Raw genomic sequence first — 20356 nt, forward strand, 5'->3', positions numbered from 1 at the left:
CATGCCTCCTTGCTGTGAGTTGTGTGTTAGCTCTCATACGAGCCTCGACCAAGGTATACAAAAAAAAACAAAAAAAAACGACAGGGGAGAGAATAACACTGGACTCACAACACCGAACAGGCGCCTATGGCGGCCATGACACCGCGCCCAGAAACCAAACCACCAGCAGGGGGAGAGAGAGACAGAGAGACAGAGAGACAGAGAGACAGAGAGACACAGAGACAGAGAGACAAAGAGACAGAGAGACAGAGAGACAGAGAGACAGAGAGACAAAGAGACAGAGAGACAAAGAGACAGAGAGACAGAGACAGATACAGACAGAGACAAAACGCTAGAATCGGCAAGTGGTATGATACCAGATCCCTGGTATGATAAATTCCTATTATTTTGCAATGAGAGCAATGTAAAAGGTGGCAGGATAGTTTCAAGGTTTCCAGACTTTTTTTTTTAAATCCACGACTCAAAATTTGAAATCACATTCGTCTCGAGACAAAAATTGTACTGGTACCTATTTGGTACCAGTGCCTGTGATAAAAAAATGTTGGGGGGAAATGTTTTCAAAATGAAAATCCCCCCTCACAAACCAGGATTATGAGATGGATTTTTAAACTTTGGGTCATGACCCTGGGTTTGGGAACACCTGACTTAGAGGTATGCCCACACATCTCTGAGCTGTCCAGCCTGGGTTGGAATCTCGACCCAGCTATAAACTGTCATCCTTGTGTTTTGCAAGCAAGATGAGGGATCGATGTGTGTGCCATCCCGAGGATGGATGTTAAACTGGGTGTCCTGTGCACTGGCATGAGTTGGTGGATGTCAAAAATCCCACAGGGTCCTTCGTGAAGAGTAGGTGAGCTTTTATCCGGACCCTCCCTCACCAAAGAACAAAGTCCTGCTCTAACCTACAGGGGGGAGGGGTTTGGTGGAGGTGCACTGCATCAGCAGCACTGCAGCACACCAAAAAATGATACTTAACACTATATCTGAAAATATTGATAACATAAATCCTGAAACACCAAATAATCTAGAGCACCACTTGGAATTGGAAATCCTTGTTGATTGGGAATTTGGCAGCTCTTGTTGGGATTGGCAACTCTTGCTCTCTTTGTTTGGTTTGTGACCATACGCAGTCGGAGCTTTTGTCACCTGTTGCTCTTTGCGTCTGAGTTTAGGGAATGAATAAAAAGTGAGAATAACAGGTATTAACAATGAAAGCACATTGTTAAATGTCACACCACCCATTTCAGAGCAATATTGTGACATCACAGAGCAAAATGATGTCGGCTACTAGTACCGTGGTACGCTTCATTAATCATGAGAGTATGGCAGTGAACAAAGTTGGTATTCGCCAGAAAATTGTTCTTTTTCTTCTCGTGCCTTTCTCTTTCAATAAACCAATACAATAACTACATCATCCATCCTGCCATTTGGATTATTTTACTCATGTCTATAGCTTAATTAATTTTTTTTCATCCAGAAAAAAAGGTCCTTAATCCTATAAGAAAATGATTGAATGATACTTTTCGTTTTCATAACTCTTTTTTTTTTTCGTGCAATTATTTCATTATTGTCTCTCTGTATTCTCCACCTTTCTTGCTCTGCACTGCAACGCCCAGTGTTCTGCAACAACCCCCGCCATTGCCCACTCCCTCGCTCATGCCACACAGCCTCCCCCTCCCCCCTGATCCCCCCTGATCCATCTCCTCTGTCCTCCAAAGCTTTACAATCAAGCAGCTTGCTGAGAGCAGGTAAGATGGTCATTGTAGGATGTCTTGTATGTTTGCTTTTTGTCTCTCTTGTGATGCTATAGGTTGTGCAAGAGCATTATTTGATGGTCCTGAGAGCGCCGCGTGATAACGATGCATCACCAGACGTGTCTCGCACTGATTTTCAAGGAGACGCTTAAAAATTGGTTTTCCCAGCTCGTACTTAGTGTTATGTCACTGGTACGGCCTTTGCATCAAGGAAGGATGGACAAGCCTACACATGCTGCCTGTATGCTATGTTATGAAAATAACAACTTTGTGACATCAAACTTTGCTGTCTTCTACCTCCATGATAGACATTTTTTTTTCCTATGATCTTTATTGTAATTGGAAGCAATCCGTAGCCATGTTGCCCATACTTGGTTATTTTCCACATGCATCAGCTGTTGAACGCATGAGCCATTTTTCTCCCACTGATTACTATTTCACCATCGCCCCAATCATGATCAATTCATGATCAATGCATGTTTGCCACCGTTGAATGACGGCAGGTATGCCAGCAATCCCTGTCAAGCTCAGCCATTACTGATGATCATGCCAGCATGATTGATCCTTATGGGAAAGGGTGCAGGTATGACTTTATCTTTGCCACCAAAGGTGGACGGAGGTTATCTTTTTGCCCTCGTTCGTCTGTCTGTCTGTCTCTTTGTCTGTTTGTTTGTCTGTGAGCAGGATATCTCAAAAAGTTTTGGACGGATTCGGACGAAACTTCGTGGACAGGTTGGGTATGTGACAAGGACGAATTGATTCGATTTTGGTGAAGATTCAGATCTGGATACAAGAAATTCTCATGCTCAAGCAGATGATGGCGAACCCATCAATAATTATCCGAGCAAAGACCTTGCCCGGCACTGAGAGGAGCGTCACCACTCGGTAGTTGTTGCAGTCTTGGCGATCACCCTTCCTTTTCCAGAGAGGGATAACAAGGCCCCTCTTCCAGTCAGTTGGGATGATGTCTGTGTTCCAGGTAGAGCACAGAAGTGCACGCAACGACACGAGTGCAGCATTTTCACCTGCCTTGAGAAGTTTAGAATGAATGGCACAGATTCCAGGAGCTTTCTTTACCCCTTTTCAATGGGTTCACCGCAGCCTGTGTTCCCACAAACGAAGGTGGATGACAGTTGATTGGAGGGTCAGCAATAGGGATTGTAACACCCCTGACATCCAACTCAACAGCTGGTGGGTCAGCTTGGTACAGCCGTTCAAAGTAACCGGGCCAGCGGGCCATCACTCTAATCTCCTCTGTCAAGAGCCCACCACCCTCCACTCTAACTGCAGTACACCGAGGGATGGGCTTGGAGGAAAGCAATGCACGAATTCCCCTGTAAGCAGGACAAGAATCACTTGACCACAGGTGATGCTCTTCCCCCTCACAGATTCCTCGCACATCGGTCTCTTTTTCCAACCTTAGCGCACGTCCAGTTTTGTGTGTGCATGCAGCCGCAGCTGATGCTCACGGACTGTGCAGGTAACAAACCTCATTTGAGTCTGTCTCAGCAACCGCTCGTTGGACACAAAGTCCGACAAGTGATAGCCAAGCATTCTCTGAAGAGACCTGGTACCAAAGGAAGTAAGTTGCCATCTCAGATCCCTGGCCAGAGTCCAAGTCTCACATCCGTGGAGCAAGACTGGAAGCACCAAGGACCTGAGGATGGGCAGTGGAGATGTTGCATGATGGGACATGCAGCTGCATCCCCGAGGTGTCCAGACCCAGTCGGTGAGTTCTCTCCGACGTCCCAGATATGCGAGCTCGATGTGCGACTCGCCCTCCTCTGCCTCAGCTTCTTCATCCTCAGGCCCCCGTCGATGAGGGGCTGTGTTCACCCTCCTCGTTCTTCCTTCGTGGCTGAAAGGATCGAGACTGCAGGATGACACTCGTGGAAGCCATGTTCTTTTTCCACAGCAGCTTGACACCACTTGCTTGTGAAGCCTTTCTTTCTTCACCGTCGCATGCTTTGTACCTCCCCTCATGAGCCTTTTCCGTCTTCTGCGTCTCTCTTTTCCTTTTCCTTGATTGTGCTTACTTCCGGATCGGGAGCAGTTTCGCACGGATCGAAACTCAAAATCATAATTGCATTGAGGTATTTATGAAACCTCCCACCCAAGTCAGGACATCTGCTGGGACCCCAAAACGTTCTACAGAAGGTGTGGCGGGGCTGGTCCCATTTAGTTTGGGGACGGACAGACAGACAGACGGACAGACATTCCTGCTTTATAAAATATAGATGGATATATATATATATATATATATATCTATATCCGTTTAGACACACATAGCAGACGGCTATGTGTGTCTAAAAGCAGACTAAAAATTTCGGATAAAATTATTTTTCGGCAAAGTAGAGAAAGACAGTTTCTCAATGGCCATCATTTCCACCATGTTGGTCTGACCTTTGGCCATGACGTTGGGAAGCCTCTCTCCACGTGAGCAATGTGGTTTGGTCTGTTGAAACTTGCCCTTGACTACGTGGGTTATATTTGTCAATGTCTTATTAATCTAAATAGTGCTACCCATGATTCACTCAGAATAGTGTCTTTTTGGTCATCCATAAATCACAATATTTTACCTTCCAATAATTGTTGTGTTTTTTTTTATTGACAGACCCGAATGGCAATGTCACCCCCCTCGAGTTCTTTCGACCTGAAGCTTCTGCTTTTGCTACCTCTTATTCTACTATATCTGGTGCTGCCTAGTATGCGGTGCAGGCCACTGGAGCATCCCGGTTGTCTGGCCGGCTCATGGCACAAGCGCCATCCAAGTCCAGAGCCCGCACTACCTGCATGTCGCAACTATACCAAGAGTACAGTTGTTTTTGTCTTTCTTGTCCTTTATGATGCGGAATCGTCATCAACAATCGGTTAATAATTTTCATCGTACAGTAACTATCATTACCCCCAACACCGAAGATGGACAGAGGTTGGTTATGTTTTCACCACTCTGTCTGTCTGTCTGTCTGTCTGTCTGTGAGCACGATATCCAAAAAAGTGATGGACTCATTCGGACGAAACTTGGTGGACAGGTTGAGTGTATGAGAAGGACGAAATGATTCGATTTTGATGAAGATCCGGATCTGGATCTGGATAGTAGAATTTTTTTAAGTGATTCTTCACCATTGAGAGATGGGGCCAAAAACGATATATACAGCAGCATGATATCTCAAACAGTTATGAATGGATTCGGACGAAAGTTGGTGGACAGATTGGGTGTACGATAAGGACGAATTGATTGTTTTCAAGATCCAGTCCGGACACGAGAGTTTTATTTATTTTTTGAAGTCATTCTTCATTTTTGATTCAATTTTAGTAAAGATCCAGATTCGGATCTGGATACGAGAATTCTTTCAACTTTTAAAGTTATTCTTCACCAGATTGGGCCAAAAAAAAAAAACGACAGACGGCAAAATATATCAAAAGGTTGTGGACGGATTATGACAAAACTTGGTGGATGAGTTGAGTAGACGACAAGGTGACAACTCCAATATTTACACAATTTTCATTCCTTCGAACAAAACTGCTTGATTTGCTTTTCATCCAAAGTAGTTAGAAGGAAGTACACGATAAATATTCTTCTTTCGTGCGCATCACATGGTTGCTGGTAGCATCATTTGCTCAGGCTGCAGCTAGCTCTGCCACTGATGCAGTGCCCCCCTATAGGTTAGAGCACTCATTTTGGAATTTGTTCAGGGTGCTGGGGACGGCTCGGCTACACTTCGTGAAGGACAGACATCATGGGATCTTTAAAGTCCACTTACGAATGACAACAGATGTGACGACCAGTTTCATGTCCATCCGAGGGACGGCACACCCTGCCCGTGAAACACCAAGATGACAATTTATAGCTGGGTCTGGATTCGAACCTAGAGGTGAGTGTGCATACCACCGGTGACTCGGCTATCCTGTCAGCCCACAGACTAAATTATATTAACTGTGTTTGCACATAACCTTGTTTTGCACCATTGTAATTGTCTTCATACGGCCATTCTCGTTACTTTCATGATCTTGCAAGGAGTCGAGGTACTAGTATAAGAAGATGAAGGTTTTTAGTGTATTTCAGATGATGAGCCATTACCTTATGGAGTAATAACATACAGTCCTGGCTGATGCATCCCTGTCTCGAAGGCAATTTCGATTTAAACACACGTCCTTGTCTCTGGCATGCTCTTCATCCCCAAAGCTTGTTTGGCTCTTGTTGGCATGTTGGCAAAGTGAGTGACTCACCACTGTCTGCCAGCACTGCAAGTCTAAAAAAAATCGTAAATGTGTGTTATTTGGGTGTGGAAGTGAATCGGGGTTGCTAGTGGAAGAGGAGGTAGATGGCGGGCGAAGGCTATCAATGATGAATCCTGGCTGAAGCCATCAAAACTTTTATGCAAAAACCTATTTTGGTTTTGATCACAATAGTGCAACACCCCGATGGGCCACCCTTTGGGTGTGGGTGGAGGAGGACATTTGATTTCATGGAAACACATTCCCATCTCAAGGCTCCAACAAATTCCAAAGGAATTAGCTTTTGTACTCATAATTTGCCCTGAAGATACTTCGTAAATGTTTGCAGGGAGACTTTCAAAAACAGCCACCCAAGTGAACCGAGAGGATAGAGAGAAGCCAGCAGCAGACAACTGAATAGGTGGAACAGGCAGAATATTTCCCAGAGTTGCGGTTTGTATTATTTTATTGCAAACGGTATGGCTTTACAGACAAAAATGTGAACAAGATAATGTAGAATGACAGCCTCCACCATCCTTAAAAAAAAAAATTAACCCAAGGACCACAAGGAAACAGTTGAGTCTGCTTGCTCATCTTAACCATCTGTACCTTTCTATATGTTTGGCATCTATATGTGTCCAATGCCATTTTATATTGTTAACCAACTTTACGTCAATTACACTTCCTTGAAAACTGTTGTATTCATTCTGATCACTTCCTGTTAAGTACCCCTGTCTGATTCCATCCTGTTAGCTTGTGAATTGCCAGTGCAGGATTTATGGTGATGAAAAATCACTCTTAGAATGACAACTTGGTGAAACAGAACAGCACTCCGTAGATAGCTAACCTCCGCCAGGCTGAGTAGTTTACATTTTGTTTGCCACTGAAAGGTCGCATCTGATTCCGGAGCTTAACCTAAATCGAATCGGCTTGTCCTTGTCACCGAACCAACTCTTCCACCTCGTTTTGTCACAAGTCGTCCACAACTTTTAGAGATAACATGCCATCCATAGCTTTTGGCCCCATCTCTCAATGGTGAAGAATCACTTGAAAAATTCTCGAATCCGTACTCGGAGTCAGATCTTCAGAAAAAATCGAATCAACTAGTCCTTTTCACACACCCAACCTGTCCACCAAGTGTCATCCAAATCCGTCCTCAACTTTTTGAGATATCATGCAATATCTTTTTTTTAGCCCCATCTCTTGATGGTGAAGAATTAGATATCAATCAAATAAATCTTGTATCCAGATCTGGATTCGGATCTTCACCAAAATTGAATCAATTATTCCTCGTAGCACTCCCAACCTGTCCATCAACTTTCGTGTGAATCCATCCATAACCTTTTGAGATGTTGTGCTATAGATCGTTTTTTGGCCCCATCTCTCAATGGTGAAGAATCACTTGAAAAATTCTCATATCTGGATCTGGATTCGGATCTTCACCAAAATTTAGTATTGCTGTCTTAGGCCAGTCAATGACACACACACACACACACACACACACACACACACACACACACACACACACACACACACACACACACACACACACACACACACACACACACACACACACACACACTACAGTTACCATGCACATAAAGCATTTTAATATGTGTGTACGGTATCTATGAATGCATACTTGCATGTATCTCCATCTCTCCATCTCTCCATCTCTCTTCCTATCCCTCTGTGTTTGTGTGTGTTAACAGTGTAGTATCACTTGTGTGTATATATTCATGTCTGTGCAACAGGGCCATCTATTACACGAGAATGCCACTTGCGTATCCACTTTCTGCTGGCAAAGTAAGACATGCAAAAATTAAATACATATCATGGCAATGATCCTGGATGAGCCTTTTGGTGGTGGAGGCACTGGGGCACATGCCCTGGTTGCCCTTGCGTAAATCCATCCTTGTGCATTGCATTGTTTAATTATCAAGCTCTTCATAAAGGGATGTCGCGACCAAATCTTGCACTTCCTGCGAGTCACTAAAGTGGTTTTAGTGTATCCAACATAGGTCCAACCCCATGTTAAACAAGAATCACCTTTTCAATTATGATGGTTTGTGAGCAGTGATTATAATCCAAGGTTTGAAAGTCAGGAAACAATAAGCCAAGAAAATTATGGTGCTTTTCTTGTTTGAAAGAGCCTTGTACAACAAGATTATGAGAATTTGGCAGATTTGCCAGTTCTGGTTTAACTGTTTTTGTTTTTACGTATAAACTGTTGGAGAGGTTCTGGCTCTTTTCCCTTGATAACCGAGTGCACAAACTGAGCCCCCAATTCCCATTACTGCACTGTCTTGGTAACACGGGTCTTGGATGAAATACCTTCATATTGACATGGCTCCACAGACCCGGTCAAAGTCATCGGCAATATGTTAGGTTGGAATGCTTTATTCCTCTTCCTTTTGTGTAGCTTACATGATCTATGGCCACATATGATTATATTCATTCATATACATGGTGTCTCAATAAAATGTATATACAGACTTTATCATTTTAGAAAAAACATGAGACAGAGATAGAGACACACACAGAGAGAGACACAGACACAGACACGATGTTGAGTGTTACCAATACCTAACAGATGACATTCCATGAGCGCGTGTTGGATTGCACATCATCAGTCAGCTATTACTCATAAGGTAGTGCAGAATGACAAGATAGTTTTGTTTGTGATGTTTGAAGCCTGGACACATTTATTTTTCAGACAATCTGTATTCATTCCTCCTGAAATTTCTCTTTAAATTTCCATCGAAGTGTTAAAGAAGTTTATAGTTCCAAGTTACTAAAAATTTTAGAGGACGTTCATTGAGGTTATACTAACCATCATGGGAAGCAAGGAGAAACTGACGTTTTGGGTGTTGACCCTTTGTCAGAGAAAACAAGTGTGCTCTGATGAAGGGTTAATGTCTGAAACCCCAGCTTCTTGCTTCCCACTGTGGTTAGCATAACCTCGATCAACGTCCTTGTTGCTGTCATCCATTGTTCTACCTGTCTTCTACCAGATCGACACTAACCTTCATCACCAAGACTAGTTATTCATTCCACTGAAATGTTATGCATCAAAGCTTAAAACAGGTACGAGACTCGACAAGTAGATCTGATTTAAAGCCAATCTCAAGAGCAGCGATCAATCAATCCCTGGTGTTTCTGAAGTGTTCGCATAAGAGATGTCGAAGAAAACGAGTTTGATACCAATAGCTTCATCAGTAAGTGAGAGGACATGAGACTAATCTATGAATAATTATTTATAAGAATTGCACTGGTGTGAAGTCAATTCCACTGGCAGCTCAGCATGAGGTTATCACTTTCCTCATCCACACTCCATTGTGAACACTAAATATCAAATAGTATTTTGAAAAATGTATCCCCTTAGGCTTACGTTATATTAATTTCAGGATATGTACTATATATATATATATATATATATATATATATATATATATATATATATATATATATATATATATATATATATATATATATATTATTCCATTCCTGTCTGTGCTCAGATACTATAAGCAAGCAAGATCTATCCACTTAATCACTGAGCTGCTTCTGTTTGGCTGGAGGTAACACTCCACAGTTTTATAAATGGTATTCGCAATGTAGGTAGACAAGATAATTGCAGTTTAAATTAGGTTTTTGGATTAACAGTGTGAATTTATTTTTTTATCCCCCTCCAACCAACGAAGTTGGCGGGGGATATAGAAATGGGTTCCGTCCGTCACATTTCGTTTCCGGAGCTTAACTACAAATCCCCTCAAGATATATTTACGAAATTTGGTACACATATCAAGGAATTGGTGAACTGGTGCCTTTTGATATTTAGAGATTTCCTCCAAAAAAATTTCTGTCACTTTCCACGGAAACAAGTTGGGTATTAAGAAATAATTGAGGTTAACCTTTGTTTCCAGAGCATAGTTGCAAAACTATTAACTATTTCTTTATGAAATTTGGTACACACATCAAGAATAAATTGAACTGGTGCCTTTTGCTACTTGTCCTCATTTACTATGGCGGGGGATATCGAAGACTTTGTCTTTAACGGATGCTCGTTGTTTTTGCACTGATGACAAAATAGAAACAAGTGGGAGCAAAATTTTTTTCTTTTCTTCTTGGCCTAAAATGAATACCAAGAACAAGACTTGAAAGCACGGACCACCAATCACATCCTGTAAAAAATCACATGCTCTTACAAGTGATCACATGGTCCTCCTTTCAATCACATGCTCCCTTTTCATCGACATACATATAGCTTCATTCAAAGTTTTATTAATTTATGGTTCATCTCACCCATTCATTTTTTATCACAGCTATGGTGGACCTGTTTCCCACTCCACTAAAAATAATGAGGAGGGTCCACTAATATCATCACCCTCCTCATTCTTTATAGTGACAGATTGGCCAAAAAACAGAGCGGCTTCAGACCCCAGCGAGGTAACCCAGGATACGCCTTAAGATCCCATCGAGTGAGATGGCCAAGGAGCACCTGATAAAGGATATAATTAAATAATGCCGTTAATTATCTTCAAAAGGGGTGTTTTAATTAACCCAAACACCAAATTTTCACTCTTGCACTTCCTTGGAGTTTTCTTAGTATTAATGCAAAGTTTCAGGCAGCTAGGTTTCATGGCTTATGACCCATACACACTGAGTTTTCCATGACACACACACACACACACACACACACACACACACACACACACACACACACACACACACACACACACACACACTGACATTTATTAATATAGGCTGGACAAAATTATTAGTATAGCAGGGTCTAAATGATCATGAATGAGACAACACCAGAATTATCTTGAGAAAAACACAGCAACTGGGATTGAGGGAAGTGACATATTTTCCCTGGGAACTCTGTAGGGTACGAGTGACACCATCTTTTATGAGGTCACTTTTCTCTCTATACTCAGTGGGGAAACCAAGAAGAACTTTCCTCCACCCCAATGATGCCAATCTATGCGGTTGGTCCATGCTCTATCCTTCAAATCCTGAGCACCAAGCAAGGAAGCAACACATGCCATTTTAAAGTAATTTCCATGACTTGGACAAGAGAATCGAACCATTTGACCTCTCATATTTAAAGCAGACGCTCCAACCATTATCTGGTCTAAATTCCTATAATGGATGATTTCCTCTAATGGATGAAATCTGGTATAAATTCCTATAATGGATGAAATCTGTTTTGAATTCCGAGGAATTAATTAAAATCTGAGTTTATTTAATGTCGAGAATGAATGAAAATGTGAATTATCCAACAAACTTCATAGAAGAAAGTCAGGGGTCTAAATGAACCTCATTTCACACTTTTTAACACGCAGAGGGTTTAAGGGTTGCAGAAACGTCATGAAACATACAAATAAAATGCATAATGATAACTAGATTAGAAGAGCCAGCATTCCATTACAAGGCTTGGTAATATCCAGAGAGTATTTTGAGATCATGGCTAAACAAGTGTATTGTTGCTAACCATTAACCACACTATGGATGATTGGAAAGGTTAAATGTTTATTACAGATGTTACAGTAAATACAGGGTGGTCCCTACGTCTTTTGACAATTTACCTCCATGTATTTTTCAAGTGATAGTATTTTCTCATATCATATGTATTACGTTCAGTGTGATTGTGTGTGTGACCAAAGAGTAATATGTCAGGTGTGTGTGTGTGTGTGTGTGTGTGTGTGTGTGTGTGTGTGTGTGTGTGTGTGTGTGTGTGTGTGTGTGTGTGTGTGTGTGTGTGTGTGTGTGTGTGTGTGTGTGTGTGTGTGTGTGTGTGTGTGTGTGTGTGTATATATATGACTCAATTATTTTCAGAGAATTATTTTTTTTTTTGTACACCTTGTCGAGGGTCATGTGAGAGCTAACACACAACGCACAGCAAGGGGGGCATGAGACAAGAGGGGCGGGAGTGGATAGGGCGAAGCAGTGGGGAACAGAGACATTAGGAGATCTGTGGAAGGAAGAGGGATAGGACGGGGAACATGGGGAATACAAGATGGACATTACAGGGATTTTTAGGAAGGAAAGCAGGGAATTTGAAGGAGGTGGGCTTGGGTGGATTATCGGGGGGTAGAAAACATCAAGGATTTGGATGGGGGGATGATGAGAGGTGGTGGTGAACAGCTGTTTTGAAGGCCTGGAGGGAAGAATGGGATTGAATAGAGTGAGGGAGTTTATTCCAAAGGCGGGAAAAAAGAGGAATGAAAGAGTGAAGGTGAGCAGTGATTCGTGATTTTGGTAGTTTTACCAGAAGGGGGTTGTTGGCGGACCTTAAGCACCCTGTGGAAATATGGTGGGGAAAAATCGCAGAGAGAGCGGGGGGGGGGGGGCGAGCCTGGAGAGGAGATGGTAGAAAACAGAAAGACCACCGACCAGCCTGCGGTGAGAGGGTGAGACGCCCAAAGACAGCCTCATCGCGGGAGATGCCAATGATCCGAAATGCGTTGGTTTACACAGCGTGAAGCCGAGAAAGGTGGGAGGCAGGAGCGCCAGCCCAGAGGGGAGAGCAGTACTCCATCAGGCAATGGACAAAAGCTTTGTAAGTGATCAGGAGCTCAGGTGGGCCGAGGAAGGACTTTGCACGATGGAGGATTCCCAGTCGGCGACTGGCTTTGGAGGCGAGGTTTGAAATGTGGCTTTTCCAGGAAAGATCATGGCAGATAGTGAGACCCAGAAGCTTGAAAGAAAGGACTTCTTCCAGAGGATTGTTGAGAAAGTGGATGGGGGGGGGGTGTTCTAAACGGTCCTTTCAGAGAGACATAGTGAGAGTGTGAGATTTGACCGGATTGAAAGACGTTCCATGTGTTGGACCAGTTTGTGATTTTACCCAGATATGCAGTGAACGAAGAAGCTGCTGCATTCCGGTCTGAGGGATGACCGATGGTACGGCAGAAGGTGGAGTCATCAGCAAAGAGATAAAGAGGATTTTCCAGAGAGTCAAAGAGATCATTGATGAAAACCAGAAAAAGAACAGGGCCCAGAACGCTACCTTGAGGAACTCCAGCCTGCACAGGAAGAGGGGATGAAAGAACTCCATTTAGGGCCACACGTTGACTGCGACAGGATAGGAAGTCTGCGAGCCATGAGTGGAGATGGCATTGGATACCATGGGAAGAGAGTTTGGTGAGCAGAGCAGGGTGCCAAACTGTGTCAAATGGTGCATCAACTGAAAGTATCAGTTTATGGTTCAGTTTATGAAATATCAGTCTTTCATATCAGTTTATTTTATCAGTTTATATCAGTCTTTTCATATCAGTTTATGAAAGATGCTGTGTCAACTGAAAGTATCAGTTTATGCAAGAGTGTGACCTTGGGGGCAAGAGCCTTAGAGTAATTACCTAACATGTAAGAGTAACATATTATGCTTATAGGATGAATGCAGCAGCCTGAATGGAACACATATTGAATCTGTTCTGTTCTTGCGTATGGCTGCCGGGTAGCTGCAATTTCTTGGAAGCACGGCTGTGCCGCTAATGTTGTGCCCCTATACCAGTACACTGGTACTCATTTCGCCGACCTCAGAAGGATGAGAGGCTGAGTCAACCTCACCTGGTGTTAATTCAACAGCCAAAGGGGCTTGAACTAAGGATCCTATGCCAGCCACCCTAGCCACTAAGCCAACACCAAGCTTACATATTGAATAATACAACTTGAATAAACCAAAAACCTCATAGAAGAAAGTTATGCGATCTGCCAACTTCATTTCACACTTTCCGAACACCGAGGGTTTAGGAGTTGCAGCAACATCATGATTCATTACACTACAAATGCATGAAGACTCCAGATTTGGTTACTGGAGACATCTGGGGAGGTCTGCACCCTTTCATTCTCTTGCAATTTTATTGCATGTGCACACAAAACGAATAAACGTTTAAATCTTATTCTCCAATCAACCATCACATATAACGAACAAAAACAAATGCATGGAAGCAAGCAAGACAGGTGCACGGATGCCTTCAATCAAGTCAAATACTGCAAGATGTGGAAATCTGTATGTACAACAATGAGATAGCATTTTGTGTCATATTTATTTTGCCCGCAGAACTAAGAGGACATTTTTATAGGTCAGTATCAATGCCTATACTCGTGCAATTATTTTCATGAAGTGTGCAATATAGTCTTTTGACGAATGCAATCAATTGCAATATGTCGAGTTTTTTTTTTGCAGATGATGTCATGACAAACGATGGTGACATGAAACGCTGCTGTAATCACAGTGATTATGTATAGTAACATAGGCCGTTGGTATGCAAGGCATGTCAAGGCTCGTCTGCACACTCAGCAAAGGGAGCATGACCCACAGGGTAGATGAGAGAGAGAGAGGAAAATTTGCCTGAATATGAAATTTATTAGCTGTGATTGTGGGCAATTTGAGCTTCATTGCAGGCAATTAATTAAGTGATCGGGTGAATTACTTTCTGCTTAAGCTTTTGAAATTTTGCATGCATTGCCATGGTTCCCAGAATGGCCTGGTCCTTACAGCTGCATTCCTTCTGCAATTTATTTCAATTCTTATCACAATACTGCATCTGAAGAATTAGTACAAAGATTGAAGAGTATTTTGACAACAGAAACTGTGTGATTGTAAGAAAAATAATCTAAATATATAATATATTATGTGTCGTAAAAGTGTATCATTTTATTTACCGTTTGCAAACTTGTATTTTTCTCCAGTGGTATGTCTTTGAAGGAGTGTAACGTTGGGAGATGATCTTAAAGTGTCTTGGATCGAGTGAAATATAAGCAGCTTTGCAGATTAACCATGGTGACAGAGAGATGTTCAAACCATTGAGCTCTTTGCCGAGGACAAGTGAAATTATCTGGCCTCAAAAATCACCCTCTTAGCAATGCCATCACAGACTTAGCTCCCTCATTTGGCTTCATCAATTCATTTACTTGTACAGATACTTAAACTAAGTCAAATTAAATTGGAATTCTTAAAATTGAATGAATATTCTGGGCAGAATTCTTAAAATTAAATTAATATTCTGGGCAGAATTCTAAAAATTGAATAAACATACTAGACAGAATTCTTGAAATTGAATAAATATTCTGGGCCGAATTCTTAAAATTGAATAAATATTCTAGGCAGAATTTTCGATTTGAAAGAATATTCTGGGCCAAATTCTTAAAATTGAATGAATATTCTGGGCAGAATTCTTAAAATTGAATGATTATTTTGGACAGAATTCTTAAAATTGAATGAATATCCTATGCAGAATTCTTAAAATTGAATGAATATTCTGGGCAGAATTCTTAAAATTGAATGAATATTCTGGGCAGAATTCTTAAAATTGAATGAATATTCTGGGCAGAATTCTTAAAATTGAATGAATATTCTGGGCAGAATTCTTAAAATTAAATGAATATTCTTGGGAAGAATTCTTGGAATTGAAAGAATATTCTGTGCAGAATTCTAAAAATTTAATAAATATACAAGACAGAATTCTTGAAATTGAATAAATATTCTGGGCCGAATTCTTAAAATTGAATAAATATTCTGGGCAGAATTTTCGAATTGAAAGAATATTGTGGGCCAAATTCTTAAAATTGAATGAATATTCTGGGCATAATTCTTAAAATTGAATGAATATTCTGGGCAGAATTCTTAAAATTAAATGAATATTCTTGGGAAGAATTCTTGGAATTGAAAGAATATTCTGTGCAGAATTCTAAAAATTTAATAAATATACAAGACAGAATTCTTGAAATTGAATAAATATTCTGGGCCAAATTCTTAAAATTGAATAAATATTCTGGGCCGAATTCTTAAAATTGAATAAATATTCTGGGCAGAATTTTCGAATTGAAAGAATATTGTGGGCCAAATTCTTAAAATTGAATGAATATTCTGGGCAGAATTCTAAAATTGAATGAATATTCTGGGCAGAATTGTTAAAATTGAATGATTATTTTGGATGGAATTCTTAAAATTGAATGAATATTCTATGCAGAATTCTTAAAATTGAATGTATATTCTGGGCAGAATTCTTAAAATTGAATGAATATTCTGGACAAAATTCTTAAAATTGAATGAATATTCTGGGCAGAATTTTTTGAATTGAAAGAATATTCTTGGCCAAATTCTTAAAATTGAATGAATATTCTGGGCAGAATTCTTAAACTTGAAAGATTTTTTTGGACGGAATTCTTAAAATTGAATGAATATTCTACGCATAATTCTTAAAATTGAATGAATATTCTGGGCAGAATTCTTAAAATTGAATTAATATTCTGGGTCGAATTCTTGAAACTGAATAAATATTATGGGCCGAATTCTTGAAATTGAATAACTATTTTGGACAGAATTCTTAAAATTGAATGACTATTTCATCTTTTCATTTTTTTGTTGTTACAACTGATTGCAGAATCATGCTGTACTCCTCAAGAAACATCAGTATTTGTTACATCTCCTATCTCACACGTTGATCCAATCTCTTGGGATCGATGTGGAAACTTGAGTCTCAGGTGAAATAGTTTTTAAATATCTCAGAAGATCATCTCCAAAACTATTCATAGCAATCATGCATACAAAGTGATTGCTTTTCAGTTTTTTTTTGGTGAAGTTGTAATACCCAGAAAGCAACGGTCTTGATGATTAGTCAATCCTGACATGTAAGTTTCTTCTGGTGGTGCAGATGTGAAGGCTATTTCAAAAGAGTCGAGTGTTTCAATAGATGCTCACCAATGGCTATCCAATGGGCTCACCCTGCACACCCAGGCCTCCTGCACCATACTCCTCTTTGCTTGGATTTCTGCAATGGCTGGTAGGAATTCATAGACTCTGAGTTGGGTGTTTGAGGTCATTCAGTCGGTCAAAGGTTGCCTTTTGTTCTCAATCTGTCTGATACTTCACAGGTAGAAGGCTGCATGGACCAAGTTGTTTTGATATACTTGAGTGTGGCTTGATTACGCTAACTTATTCCTCAAATTTAATGCCAAAGTGCTTCCCGATTGCCAAGATAAGCCAAAAGTTTGGACAGCAAGAATTGGCACCAATATTGCTTAGACTTTTATCACTTCTAGCTAAACATCATGTCTATGATTTTATCATGGATGTATTGTTTTAATTTTCATTCAAAAGAAATATTAAATTTAATTGCTTTGTGTGATTTGTGAAAACACCTCACATTAAGGTAGCCAAAAAGAAAGGCCTTCCCAGGCAAAAATAGCATTCCTTTCCTGCAGTAATCCCCTGCGGACTACTGTAGTAGGACTTGTTACCAATTCTAGTATATGAGAGTACTACTCTCATATACTATAGTTCTAACTGTAACATTTTTGCCTGGGTTACCCGTGTCACATCACGATCATCATGTCACATAAACACCAGACCAAATTCAACCCACAAAAGCCTGCCGAACAAGATCTGATATTATTGCCCTGATTTAACACAAACTTCTCATTGGCTGAAAAACTGCATGCTTATAACTTTTCTCTTTTTTGTATACACTGTCGAAGCTCATATTGTATGAGAGCTAATACAGAGAAGATACAACAAAGGGAGCAGGAGACAAATGGGGCGGGGAGAGGGAAGGAAAAAAAACAGTGTGGAGATGAGGAGATCTGTGGAAGGGAGAGGGTTGGGGCGGGGAACACGGGGTAAACAAGATGGACACGACAGGGACCTACTTATTTATTATCCAATCACACTGCCAGAAAAGACAGCCTACATGATGCATTGGCGATATCGACTTGGCTATCGTGGTCCGAGTTTATATCCAGCTTAATTATCCCCCAATCACCTGGAATACTTTCCTGAATACATTCTTGAAAACATCAATGATCTAATCACCGTAATTAGTCTTTTATCCTAAACAGTGTTTATTAACTCATGATACTTTATTGGATCCATTCAGGTTCCATTCTTGTGCCCTGATATCCAGGTTCCATTCTTGTGCCCTGATATCCAGGTTCCATTCTTGTGCCCTGATATTCAGGTTCCATTCTTGTGCTGAAGACCTAACATGCGTGAGGAACTGGATCTATGATTGGGATTGGAACATTGAGGGAAACCTTTGTCCAGGACCCTGCACACCTTTTAAGCAGGTGGGAAACTATTCAGGTCAATAACAAGAATTACTACTCTACTCAGTAATCTGATCTAATGTGATGTACTATACTCTGTTACACAGCATTGGTGTTGCCAAAGCAGTTTCTTGGCAAGGGTTATACTGGGTGGTTTGACATTGGCTCCCCAACAGTAGTTAGGGAAGAAATTTGGAATTTTGCCAGGCCGCCGACAACATAGCCCACCTACTCTTCGTGAAGGACACCATGGGGTCTTTAATGTCCACCAACAAACCCTGGCAGAAGGGATACTCAGTTCAACGTCCCTTCGAGGGACGGAACATACATTGATAAATCACCCTGCCTGTGAAACACCAGGGTAACAGTTTATAGTTGGTTTGAGATTCAAACACAGGCTCAACAGCTTAGAGGTGAGTGTGCGTACCTCGAGGTCATCCTGCCATCTTCCACCCAGTAATAAAGGCAATTAAATATTGTAATAATTGTTGGATTTTCATGATTGCTTTGATGTGATCAGTAAGTTTGTATCCAGGAATAAAAAGTCAATGGCTGACATTATACTTAATTCTTCCCTCCTCTTATTCATTCATGCATTTAACTTGATATTTAACTCTCACCTGCTCACCATCCTAAAGTCCAGGCTTGTTCACCACCTACATTCATTCATCTACATATTCTCCCTGTCTGTTTTCTCATCCGCCTTACTCGAGTCTTTCAAAAATACCACATACACTCACCCATGCATGTCCAAAGTGTGTCCATACTTCTCCCTCTTCCTCCACCTCCATGCCCTTTGGTAGTCTGTAAACACGCTGTCCTTATGGAGGAGCTACCTCCATCAGCCTAGATTCTTGTATAGAAATTGGCTTTATTTTCCACTTATATGTTCGGCCACAACCTTAGTGACCAACTTTTATATTTTCATATGTGCATTTCTAACCCACAATGAGTTTATTGCCATTCAGATTTGGGACTTTATCGTATCTGGATGACTTAGCTTGATGGAAAAGTTTGCCTTGCCCTCAATGTTTTATGTGCCAGTTTCAATGCAGGTTTTGTTAGTAAAAGTCATTAGATGAGACTTCATTGATCTTTTACAAAGACCCATAAACTTAAACATCTACCGAAGTAAAACAGAATGTATTTGTGTATTTGTGTGTCCCCCTTCATAAGGACGATTTAAGTGGGGGTTTCAAAAGGCAATTTTTTAACACGACTGTGTGGTCGCTATGAACACTGTCTATTTTTCAGGATTAAAAAAGAAAACTGGAAAAACGTTTTTTTTTTAATGAAAGAGTAATTAGTCTCTTCTATTGGAAATGGTGACTTGCAACTGCACATCAAGGGTGGTGCACAGAAACGTTTAACAAACAATATATACAAGGCATAGGGAGGAAAAATTCGCTGCACATGATGTGCAACAGGTGCAGAGTAAAACGAGTGCTCATTTACGTCCATAGGATTTCGAATAAATAAAGAAGATACAAGCACACCTGACACAAGGCCGAGGCTTCAGATTTTGGCACGCTCACAAGGCTGTACCGTCCAAATGAAAAGTCCCAGAAGATAAAGAAAATAGGGTAACATTTGCACATGCAATGTTTTAAAGAAAATAGGGTGACATTTGAACATGCAATGTTTTAAAATAACACTTCTTGCTACGACACAATATATCGTCGAGTCTGAATATTTTGAATAAAATAATTCCAACCCATCATTTTTGATGGGCTTTTATCTGATAATATAAACTCTTTCTAACCACTGACTCACTCACTCACTCACTCACTCACTCACTGATTGATATTAAAGATCGGAACCTTTTGGGTGACGTAGGAAACTAAAATTTTGCGTGCCGATTGACGTCGAAGCCGGTACACTGGGAAAAATCACAGAATCGTTGGACAACATCCATGAATGAAAATATAAATAAATGAATTTTTTTAAAAAATGCAGGTGAGAGACCAGAGACAATAGGGAAGTATGGTAATTTTAGTGCCGATGGACATTGAAGCCGATACACCGGGAAAAATCGCAGAACCGTCGGAAAGAATCCATAAATGAAAATATAAATAAATGAAAAATCAAATGCAGGTGAGCAACCTGGTGCAATGGGGAGGCACGGTTCATATGTTTACACAACGTGCAAGTTTATACAACGTGCAAGTACAAGTATGTATATTTTGCTTTTGTAACAACTTAATTGTAAAACAAAGAGCTTGGATAAAAGCAAACCATTATGTTGAGTGGAACTTAAACTCAGCTTGATATGAGATGTTTTGAAGGTGACAAATTTGTAAAATCTTTCATTGTTTACTGATGTCATA

The 20356-nt window shown here is 40.7% G+C and overlaps 1 protein-coding gene across 1 annotated transcript in view; it reads left to right on the forward strand.

The window, feature by feature from the left end:
- The first annotated feature begins 1658 nt into the window (after positions 1–1658).
- Positions 1659–20356, forward strand: part of LOC147032863 (riboflavin-binding protein-like) — a 34630-nt gene continuing 15932 nt past the window's right edge. Inside the window, exons 1-5 of the mRNA XM_085858806.1 lie at positions 1659–1748; positions 4369–4567; positions 16370–16469; positions 16640–16768; positions 17942–18050. Of these exons, the coding sequence (XP_085714932.1) occupies positions 4375–4567; positions 16370–16469; positions 16640–16768; positions 17942–18050 (531 nt within the window). The 5' untranslated portion in view covers positions 1659–1748; positions 4369–4374. The remainder of the gene's footprint in view (positions 1749–4368; positions 4568–16369; positions 16470–16639; positions 16769–17941; positions 18051–20356) is intronic.

The sequence above is a fragment of the Eptatretus burgeri genome, chromosome 2 (genome assembly GCF_056783735.1).
Source record: "Eptatretus burgeri isolate ZD-2024b chromosome 2, Ebu_testis_v1, whole genome shotgun sequence".
Taxonomy (NCBI): Eukaryota; Metazoa; Chordata; class Myxini; order Myxiniformes; family Myxinidae; genus Eptatretus; species Eptatretus burgeri.